Here is a 12,218-nt window from a genome sequence, read left to right on the forward strand (position 1 = left end):
AACATGTCTACATTTTGGTGGAGTAAAAGTAGGAAATTGTAGCTTGATAAAATAAAAAACTGCACAACTAGTACATATTTGCATATGTACAAGAAAAGAACTCCATTATACAGCTACATACTTGCATATATATTATAACTTAAATGTTCAAGTTATACATACTATAAAAGCAGAAATGCATATAATTTTGCTTTCTCTTCTAACGTTTGCCATATTATTTAATTACCTTTGATAAAAGTCATGACATCATTGGTAAATTAGCCCCTTCTCTTAATCATGACTGGTTCATATGGGTACACTTGGGAAATAGTGGACAAATCATTGACATGCAGGAGTCAGTTTTTGTATGCCTTCACAGTGTGACAGTTTCATTAGTAAAAAAAAACTCGACTACAAACAATTCTTCTAGCAGTGATGTTGACTGTTTCCTGGCTAATATTGACAGAGAATAGGATTTATCATCAGGTAATAGTGACACCAGTTCTTGTCGTTTTGTAGCATCAATGGTAGGTGCAAGGGAAACATAAACTGGGTTGAAACTAATTTCTGATCCATTTATTGATGCTAGGTCTGAAGACATTGCTTCATTGAACCAGCCGTATGATGGAATAAACCCCAATATAAATACGTTCAGGGAGAAATATAGTAATTATTTCAAGTTCTTTCTTAGTGAAAAAGTTGTGGATTATTTATGTGAAGGTATAAATGATCATGCTACAGAATATTTCAATACAAATCCTGATTGCAGTCGGAAACTTTATGGAATCAAGTGGTGCAATGTTAGTACTGATGAGCCGTATATCTGTGTGGCACTGTTTTTATACAGTGGATTATGTAAACTCAACCAACTGCATCAGTATTGTCAGCACTCTTCTCTTTTTCCAGGAATTTATTTTTTCTGCAGTAACATTATGAGTTGGGACAGATTCTTTACTATCATGAAATTCTTGTGCTTCTCAAATGTTGCAGATGTTGAAAGAGGAAATGCTGAAATTTCAGTAGAATCTTTCTGTAATCTTTTGCATCAATAATGTAAGTATATTGTTGATGCAGGGGAAAACATTGCAAATGATGGAGCTTTGGTATTTTGGAAGGGTAGGTTAGCTTTCTGGATATACACTGCTGGCCAAAATCTAAAGACCAATGAACATAAAGAAAAGATATGTATTTTGCATTGTTAGACTCAACCACGTATCTGAGTAGAGCTTTGAAAAATGAAAATACGGAAAAGGAAAATAAAAATAAAAAACTTCTTTATCATTTAATAGGGAAAATGTGAACACCATGAAATTAGCCTGAATACTAGCTGGTTAAAAGTTTAAGACCATACTGAAATGAAGCATTAATTGGTAAAGACATAACAAAATTTAGTCATTTGTGTTCAAGCATTAGCATTGTCAACATCTCCCATTGACATCTCCTGTGTTACATTGGATAAAAACATGGCAAATGCTAAAATGTTGACAGAGTTTGAACGTGGCAGAATTGTCGAGCTGCAAAAGCAAGGCCTCTCTCAACGTACCATTGCTGGTGAGATTGGGCGTAGTAAAACTGCTGTTGCAAATTTCTTAAAAGACCCTAAGGGATGTGGAACGAGAATTTCAAGTAATCGGCCCAAGAAAATTTTGCCGGCGTTGAGCAGGAGGATTTGACGGATTGTCCAACAAGACACCAGCTGATCGTCAAACCAGATTAAGACCATTACAGATGCAGAATGCATCTCAAAAACAATAAGATGGTGTCTACAAGATAAAGACTTTAAAACATCTTCAAAGGCCATGCCTTATTCCACACCACAAAACAGCTCAGTTAAACTTTGTTTAGAAGCACCAAACATGGGACGTAGAAAAGTGGAAGAAGGTTTTGTTCTCTGATGAGAAAAAATTAAACTGGATGGTCCAGATGGATTCCAACGTTACTGGCACGATAAGGATATTCCACCGGAGATATTCTCTACACAACACAGTGGAGAAGGTTCCATCATGATCTGGAACACTTTCTTCTTTCATGGAACAATGGAGTTTTAGGTTATACAGGGGCATCAAACAGCAGCTGGCTACATTGGCATGTTGGAGAGAGCATCCTTATTGACTGAAGACCCTCGCTTTTGTGGAAGTGACTGGATCTTTCAGCAGGACAATGCTGCAATCCACAATACCTGCAGGACAAAGGACTTTTTCATGGCAAATAACGTGATTCTTCTGGACCATCCAGCATGATCTCCTGAACTGAACCTTATTGAAAATATTTGGGGGTGGATGGCAAGGGAAGTCTATAGAAATGGACGTCAATTCCAAACAAAGCATGATCTTGGTGAAGATATCTTCACCACTTGGAATAACATTCCAGCCAGCCTTCTGCAAATGCTTATATCGACCATGCCAAAGTGAATGTTTGGTGTGGCCCGGCATGGTCAAGCATGTTCAGGCGTGCGACTTGTAATCTGAGGGTCACGGGTTTGCATCCCCGTCACGCCAAACATACTCGCCATTCCAGCCGTGGGGGCGTTATAATGTGACAGCCAATCCCACTATTCGTTGGTAAAAGAGTATTCCAAGAGCTGGTGGTGGGTGGCGATGACTAGCTGCCTTCCCTCTAGTCTTACACTGCTAAATTACAAATGGCTAGCACAGATAGCCCTCGAGTAGCTTTGTGCAAAATTCAAAAACAAACAAACAAACAAGCGAATGTTTGAAGTTATTCACAATGACGGCTGTGCAACTCACTACTGAGACTTCTTGTTAGGCATTTCCTACCATGTTTAGGATTTCTTTTTGGTATGGTCTTAAACTTTCAACCAGTTAGTATTTAGGCTAATTGCATAGTGTTCATATTTTTCCTTTTCTTATTTTCATCTTTCAAAGCTCTACTCAAATAAGTGGTTGAGTTTAACAATGCAAAATGCATATTTTTTCTTTATGTTCATTGGCCTTAAGATATTGGCCAGCAGTGTATATAAAAACCAAGAGATTGCATTTTAGATTGAAACTTTTCATTATGTGTCCCTCAAGATATTACTTGAGTGGGTATATCTGGAAGTTCAGTGTATATTATGGAAAGGATATGCATTAATTGCCATTTGTTATGTCCTAAAACATTTCGATTTCAGAGAGAATTGTAGTGCATCTTGTGTAAGGTGTACAAGACTGAAGGTGATGCATAACTGTTGACAACTGGTGTTCCAGTTTCTGGATAGCTGAGTATTTAAATTTGAAATATATGTACATGACAGGGATGATAAGGCCAAATTATATGGACTGGGTTAATAAAGCCAACCAATATCTGGAACCTTTTGACACATGTCAAAAATCTCTTGCATGGTTTGAAAAGCTAGGTCTATATCTAATTTCTGAGATGACACTGAATGCATTTTTTGTCTGTAAAAGGCAAATTGGAAACCAGAAATTGAAGTATTCTGGTTATTTCAGCACTACTGTTGAGAACCTGTAAACCACAAAGATGGTGGCTTTGAAAAAATGAGAAAGCAGTACCTACATCAAAATAAAAGAGGAATGAAGCAAAAATGCAAAGTAAAGAAATCATTCCTTGCTCTGGTACCTATTGCACCTTCTGAAATAATAAAAAGACTCAAAACAAACTGTCAAATATACCCAGGGAAGAAAGTAATGAGGACCTCCTCTCTTGAATGCCTAGAAAAGATATTCCATTGAACATTTCATTGTTTGGCATTCCAAACAATACTAAACAAAGCAGCCTCACCATCATCCACAAGTATACTAGTAGAGTATATTAAGTGTAATATATAATAATTGTGAGTTATATTGAGTATCACGTATACATATATCTATATGTATTTTATTTTTGCCTACTTCTATATATACATATATCCCACATAGCTCACATATAACATAAGAATACCTATGTATGACAGTTTATGCAAATGTAATAATAAAATAAAAAACTGTTTGATTCAACAGAGTGCAAAACTACATTCAGAGCTGAAGGGGCTAAATAAATCATGTATATTTACAGCATTTCATGTAGTATAGCTGTCTAGATTTTGGTGCAAAATATCCAACCAATTTTACTGTATACTTGTGAAACGAAAATATAATTAATAATAATAAAATAATAAAAAATACACACTCACAATTACAAAATATGAAAATCAGTAGAATAAATCATTACACAGAACACTAGAGAAATTTACTGTGGTAATTGTCTGTGTTAGAAAATTCACTGAAATAGTCACAGAACACTACACAGAAACAAAGTACAATTATGAACATGAGAAACAATGAAGAACAGCTAACTTGAGAAATGATGAATACTCAATGTGATTGTTTCTAATTAATGCAAATTTGTAAAACACCAGATTTTTCAACGAAGGAAAGTGAAGGATGTAGAAAAATTCTTCATGGCAAAAAAACGAAGGCACTTGAATTAATTTTAAAATTGTCGTATGACATACTAAATACTGTATTTGTTACTATTGTCCAGGTTTGAGTAAAATATTTGTAATGTTTTTGTTGTTGTTGTTGCTGTAGTGACTTGTAAAACAATAATCTTAAAAATAAGGCTGGGAACACTGTTGTAAATTTACACATTATTTACTCTAATAAAATGAAGCAGTTTTGACTCGTATAAATTGGAGCATTTACAACTTATATAGCAGTGTTTGAATGGGTTCTACATTTCTGCAATACTTGAATGGCTTCAAAGAGCTTATGCTGATAGCAGAGAAGAAATTAGAAAATTTTAGATGGTGGAACTTTCAACTTTCAGGAATCAACTTAAAAATAGCTTGCAACTATTGCACGAGTTTGTTTAGTAGCTGTATATAGATTATGGTGTAGTATACCTAGCTGATTTTGCTATAATCTGTGGTGCTTGAATGGCTTCAAAGAGAAACTTTGACAGTAGCAATGAAAAAAAAACTGATAATATCTCTCTTCATTTTTTTTTAAGAATCAGAATAAAAATAGTCTTTTGACTTGCACAGGAGTATATTTTTAGCAGGTTTGTCCAGGTTTTAGTGGAATATTTATAACAATGTTTTTCTGTAGGCTTGTGAAGTGAGAACATTTTGACTAATAATAATAATATGAGCAAAAAATTGATTAATTTTGTATAGCAATTGCAAAATCAACTTTTTTTTGCTATTATCAATATTTTAGCAGCCTTAGCCATTGAGATAAAAGGTCTTGAGCATTGTTTCAAGAACAAGTCTGATTTTTAAGAGGTTTTTGTCCATATGTTCTATTAGAATTTTTGTGAAATTCCTTGATGAGACATGTTATGAACCACTATCAGGGTTTAAGATAATAAAAGAAAACATAATTATTAAAATTTTGGAAAATATATAGATTTTACTTTGAATTTAAGTAAAAATCAAAACATTTCTTGTGTATTTTACTAAGTAATATGGCTAAAGAAGTTTTAAATTTGTTTTACAGCGATGTAGTTTGATTCCAGTTTGTAAAAGCCGAAGAATACCAGAATGTATACTTTTAGTAACTCAACGTGTTACTAAGTATCCATTGCTTATTGATTCACTTCTCAAAGCCACCAAAGGTGGGTAGAACTAATGCATTACACAATTGATTTTCTTCCTTTTATTTTACACTTTTATGTATTTTTAACATTGATTTTGCTTCTAGTTAGAAAAATGCATTCATGTTATTTTCTTCTTTCAGACAATAAATCAGAACAGTGCATTCTTGAAGAGTCTTTAAGCAATGTCAAGGTAAATTAAATGTTTTAACAAATCATTATTAGTTCTTGTAATTTTCAAATTGTGTTTATTGCAAAAAAAATTCATATAACTACTTTTTCTCAGATGTGATAAAGTAGTTTCTTAATATAAGTTTAAAGGGATTCATTTATGTAACAAATTTAGGATTTACATTAATTTTTATGTCTCTGTTACCATATTTATGTTTTTAAGTAATTTATTAAACGACATAACTTGCCTCATTTCTTTAAGATGACTTTAAGGACTTTTGTAAACAAATTTTGAAGAATATGTTTTCAGTTTATGTTTTCCCTTCATTTCTCCTTTTATTGTTCTTGGTTATACTTTTAGTACTAATATTTTAGAAATCAAATTTTGGTATTGTAATTAATACTCGGATATTAGAATTGTAAACAAGGACAGTACTTGTCACTTTAAATGTTAACATGCATTATATTTTGAGAGAAAATTCAGTACAATATATAAGAAGTAAGTTTTCCAATAAACAAATACATATTAAAATAGATAATTAACCCAAAACCAGTAATGTAATTATCTAAAATTTAAATAATGCAAAAGTTCCAGAAAAGGCTTAGCTTTCAGTTACAGTATATTAAGCAATTAAGAAATGTATATCAAATTTTTTTTCAACACTGCTTTTAGTTTGTTTGAAGGTATATTATATGGTATTCTGCTTTCGTCTTGTACTCTTGAAACTTTGTAAAGTCTGTGTCTGTCATTAGAAAATATTATATGACCTCTCCTTTATTATATTGGAAAGATTGGTAACTGCTCTGTAATTTGGGAAAGGTTTGAAATTTGAAACAAAAATATGTAGTTAAGCCTAAAATATGTATATGCTACTTCTATAATTGTTACTTGGCCAACTAAAAGATATTAATAAGTACTGTTAAGTACAGTTACACACATAACCTTCTTCAAGATTTTAACTTATGAATATGTCTGGTAACATAGAGCCATTCTCAAAATATATTTTTACTTATAATTATAACAATTCCTCTTTCATTTTACAGCAATTTTTGTAACACTACTTTTTAGATATTACTTAAAATTATTCTTATAATTTACAAAGATTTTTTTTTCATTTACCTTAAATGTTTTAAATTATTAGACTTTTAAACATAAGTTAATTTTATAATGTTTGCATCATCAATCTCCAATGAAAAAGAACAAATGTAAAACAAGAACTATATAAAATAAGAAAACTAAATATTGAGCTTATTTGAATGTTGACCATTGATTTCACAATAGGATATAATCAGTCAAATCAACACTCAAGTGGAAGAAAATGAAAGGCAGCAACGTTTATTGGAAATATACAATAAAGTGGATGCCAAATCAACAGCCTACTTTCGGGGTTAAAAATTTAAGGTACAGTATAACTTGAAGAGTGATTTGTATGTTAATTGGTTACAAAAAAAAATTTTGATTATGCTACAGTGTAGTAGAAATCAGTTTCTTCTTCAACCAAGGTGATTAGCTAGTGTTGTTTTTTGTATAAAATATGTTAATTATGTATTATAATGCAATGAGTTTTTCATCAGTAATTAAATATTCCATTGTGGACTTAATATGTTAAAAATAAATTTAGTTAATTGTTAATTGTTTTATGTTTCCAAAACTATTTGAAAAAGAAATTCAATGTATATTTACATAGAGTATTTTACTTATGCAGGCTTTTATCTTTTTATAACAGAAATCTGACTTGTTATCTAGTGGTCGCAAGTTGCGTTATGAAGGTACAATTTCTTTACGAACTGCCAGGGGGAAAACTGTAGGTAAGTAGTTATTTAAGTTATAATGGAAATGATAGTTAGTGTTCAGTCCCATTAAAACTGCCTTAGTAAACCTTTAAACATTGTTTTGATGTTCATTCTTAAACTGTAAATTCAATTATATCTCTCAGTTACCATGAAACAAAAGTATCTTAGTCATTAGCATTATTAGTTTATATACTGGCTTTGTTTTTGCACTTGGAAGATAGATATTTTTTTATGAAAGTTAATGCTTTTAAGGTGTATACTTTATTTCTTTCTTTTCATATATTTTATAAGTTTTACTTATTAAGAATAAATTTAGAATTTCAGAAAAAAGTCTTAGAAGTAGACTTTTGATTTGGTAAATTAGTGAAGTATATTAATTCTTTAATCATGAAACTCATTAATTGATTAAATTAATCAGTTATTCTCACATCAGACTAATATTTCTAATTTCTGCTTTTTTTTAGGACATTTCTAATGACCCTTTAATATGATAGACATCTTTAGAAACAACAACATAGTGTTAAGTTACTTCTTTAATCCTAAACTTTTGTGCATGAAAATATATCACATATGCAAAATAATACAAAACCTGTAACAGGCTCAAATTATGATCATTTTGTGGGTATCTCTCCAAACATTTTAACAATACTAACTTATGAAAACTACTCAGTTTTATTGTTGAAAATCAACTTTACTTCTTGACTTTAATTACTATTCAGAAAAATGCTAAACATAGTCTTCTCAGGTTTGTATTAATTCTACCTCTGTAAGTGCTGTTAAAAAAATTTACAATATTATTAGAGTCAGTAAGGTTAAGCAAAGAGTGCTTAAACTCTTTTTAGATAAACTATTATCTCTGGCTTTAGTACACTGTTATTAAATAAACTAATTTACCATTAAAATAACTCTTTAGAATTCATGTGAAAATACTAGTAATGATTCTTGCCATGATATATGTGTGATATGCATAACATATAATTCACTGAAGCTAAGTTCACCCTGATTTCAGAAAAACACAAAGTACATATAATATTTGACAAGAAACCTGTAGTAATACTGTATTACAGTTACGACAGAAAGTGTTCGTACCATGCGTCCTGAGTGGGTTTTTGCTCATAACTTAAAAGTATCATGATCAGGCTAATATAAGTATAGTATATTATAAATATTATACTAATACACATCTACATAAATTTTTATATAAATTAAGCGACAAATAAACTGTTTATAAATAAATAACCAAAAGTAGGAGAAGCAGAATGTGTTCATACAGTTCAGAACATGTGAAAAAACTGATATTCCTGTAACAATTTTGTTTAGCTTGGCGAATAAACAACATTATACCATTCCAGAACTAGACACTGGGTTCATAATTATTGGAATTTAGCCAGCAAAAAACATACTTCCAGCAATTTAACGCCGTTTCCGTCATTATTCGCTTGGTCATTCATGGTGAACAGGAAACAACTGTCTAGTGATTTAAAAAAACCGAATTATTGTAAAATACAAATCTCGTGTGTCTCTTTCCGGTATTGCTACACAACTTAACGTGACTAAATCTACTGTTTAAAGTATAATTGCCAAGTTTAAGCTTACAGGATCAACTGCTAACCCCCCTCATTCCGGACGCTCCACCAAAATTCCAGAGAGAACCAAGAGGTAGGTTCTCAGAGAAGTTAGTAGCAACCCTCGTTTAACACATAATGACATACAGAAACTGGTTAGGGAAACTAGGGTTGAAGTAAGCACCTAGAACTCCATATTTAAAGCCTGTTCACTTAGAAGCACGATTGGGGTATGGAAGAAAGAATGTATATAAACCCTTTACCTATTGGAAGAGTATTCTTTGGTCAGATGAGACCAAAATCAAGCTTTTTGGCCACAATGATGTTTGCAATATTTTCCGTAAGAAAGGGGAACTCAATCTTCCAATGAACACCGTCCCTACAGTTAAACATGGAGGTGACTTGATCATGCTATGGGGTTCCTTCAGCTCTTCTGGTGTAGGCAGCCTTCACCGCATCAACAGAATTATGAAAGAAGAAGAGTACATTGATATATTAGGCACTTATATCAAGAATAATGATTGGAACTTGCGGCTTGAGCGTCGTTGGATCTTCCAGCACAACAATGATCCTAAGCACACATTGAAATATGTGCAATCTTGGACACTGTGAAATAGAGCAGTTTTTACAAAAAGAATTTTGGCATATTTGTCTAATAATAATAAAATGCATATATTTTTATACTGTTTATTAATTTTTAAATATTGTTTAATGTTTTTTATGTTAATTTATGATCAAAAGTTGTTGTAATGATAGATATTTGTTAAGATGGTGTGAGAGGCTTGTATGGTGATGTTTCTATTTGTGCCTGGCAGACTAGTGATTTTTTTTTAATTAATCACTTGTTGAAGATATACTTACTCATAATAAAATATTTAGAAAATTTAACATAAAAAACATAAGTTAATGTGTTGTCTAAAGCAATATTTCTCCAACATTATACACACTTCTTTTTTTTTTTCTTTTTGAAAATGAAGCATCAATTGCCAAGCTGTCACACAAATGCTATAAGGAAACAGAAGATCATTAATTGAGAAGACTATCAGGGCAACATTTTCTAACATAGCATAATTCTGAAGTGTTGCTGGATATTGAATAATATCTTAAAAGTACTTAAAACATTGTACAGCTATACAGTTAAATGCTAAATTAAAAACTTGTGTAACTATAACTCATTAAATTGTTATTTTGTTCATTACAAATAACACTGACATGTTGTGCATGTTCAAATGTGTTAAGTGGTGAAACCTTTTGATCACTATTTTTGTAAAGGTCTGGGCATTTTTAAACTTGTGGAGAGCATTTGTAGGAGGTCTTAAGCATTAAATCAGTATATTAAATTAAAGCTACACTATTAATTAGTTCATTAAAACAAGGCATAACTATGGCTATTTATGTAAACAATGGCCTCATACTTGCATTCATAAGTTATATACAGTAGAATGGCATGCATTCCATTGTACATAATAGTATTAGTTTTTGTATCATGTGCAAGTTCAGTCGGAATATGTATGTTGTTGCACGAGTTTGTTGGAATTATTGCAACGTTCCTAAAACTATCTGCTGCCATCCCTAATTTTGAGAGTTAAGGTAACTGTCCAACAACACCCAATGGTAATTTTTGGGATAGTCTTTATTGACAAATGGGTTTCACCATCACATCATGACATCCCTGACTGAAATGGCATGGTGGTTGAAGTGGCTGCCTCATGGATTGAGGATCATGACTTTATAGTCAATGCCACTAAACATGTTTACCCTTTCAACTTTAAGGGCATTTTAATGTCATGGTTAATCACAATCCATTGACAAAAATTAGCCCAAGAATTGGACGTGGATGCTGCCATCCAATTTCCTTCCATCTGATAAGCAATTCAAAATTATGAATGGTAGCAAGTAGCCAAAGTAGTTTCATAAGTTAATAACTCAGAAACAAATGTAACACCTTCTCAAATCACAAAGCAACCATCATATTCAATTGGCTATGTGAGCACAAAACTGAACAACTGATGTTCATTGAGAAAAATGATAATGTGAAATCTTAATGGCAGTATTTCAGTTGTAGGAATAATCAGAACCACTACTTGTAATTAGTTGATTATTTTTGTGATATTAGTCAATTTTGTTGTAATTCTGATTGATCTGTTTTTTCATGTGACACAAATAACTGTCATCAATGATCATTAGTAATCAATTAACCGACTTAATTGCCAAGAACTAATACTAGTTTGTATATTAATGTTCCCTGTTTATTTAAAATTCATATGAAGTAATTTGATTACTTTACAGAGGTCCTTGCTGTAGTGTTATCAGATGTAGTTTTCTTTCTACAAGAAAATAATCAAAAATATTACTTTGCTTCTGTAGACAATAAGGTAAGAAATTATATTCTTTTAATATGTAGAATAAATAAATTATTTTCTACCACTTCAGCGTTCTGAAATAAAAACATTAATTGTCTAATGACTTTCACTCTGAAATGTTATACTACTATTTCTGAAAATAAATGAAATAGTATTGAATAGTTTTCATTCAAAGAAAATTATTATGTTTTCTTTGAAAATAGTTACATGATTTATTTACTCAGTTATTTTAGTACACAAATGATGCATTTATTTTTTAAAATCTTCTATTTATCGTTTGTTTTAATCATTTATATTCCTCTTTAGTCTGGTGTCGTGTCACTACAGAAGTTGCTGGTAAGAGAGAAAGCTGGGCAGGACAGTCGTGGTGTCTATTTAATTAGTTCCAACCCCAGCGAACCTGAAATGTATGAAATGACATGCTACACAGCAAAAGAACAGAAAACATGGATTGAAGTCATTAAAGGTGCTATAGAACATTGTCCATCCTTAGGTAAATATTTGTGTTTTATATTATTGTTTGTTGTTTTTTTTGCTTGTTTTTAGGATATTTCTTTCCCAAATAAGACTGAAATGTGATGTTAGCTAGAAGCAGTCAGTAATAGCTACTTTTATAAAGAAAAACAAGTAATATTTGAAAATGATAAAGTAAACTAATCAATTTTATTATTTTAGACAGAAATGACTTTTACTTATTTCTAACTTGGTAAGTTCAAGTTCAGAAAGTATAGATATGCAGTCAATTCATCAAGTGGGAGATACAGTTTTATAATAAATATTAAAAGCACAGTAATACTAAAAAACATCTTTA

General features: G+C 31.3%; 1 protein-coding gene across 9 annotated transcripts in view; it reads left to right on the forward strand.

The window, feature by feature from the left end:
* LOC143234999 (rho guanine nucleotide exchange factor 28-like) overlaps positions 1–11,777 on the forward strand; it is a 197,115-nt gene extending 185,338 nt beyond the window's left edge. For all 9 annotated transcript variants that reach the window (XM_076472695.1, XM_076472697.1, XM_076472698.1 and 6 more), the window contains 6 exons: positions 5,418–5,535; positions 5,658–5,707; positions 6,968–7,087; positions 7,413–7,494; positions 11,334–11,419; positions 11,714–11,777. In XM_076472695.1, coding sequence (XP_076328810.1) covers positions 5,418–5,535; positions 5,658–5,707; positions 6,968–7,078 — 279 coding nt within the window. In that variant the 3' untranslated portion in view covers positions 7,079–7,087; positions 7,413–7,494; positions 11,334–11,419; positions 11,714–11,777. The remainder of the gene's footprint in view (positions 1–5,417; positions 5,536–5,657; positions 5,708–6,967; positions 7,088–7,412; positions 7,495–11,333; positions 11,420–11,713) is intronic.
* The last annotated feature ends 441 nt before the right edge of the window (positions 11,778–12,218 follow it).

This window comes from Tachypleus tridentatus, chromosome 12 (assembly GCF_004210375.1).
Source record: "Tachypleus tridentatus isolate NWPU-2018 chromosome 12, ASM421037v1, whole genome shotgun sequence".
Taxonomy (NCBI): domain Eukaryota; kingdom Metazoa; phylum Arthropoda; class Merostomata; order Xiphosura; family Limulidae; genus Tachypleus; species Tachypleus tridentatus.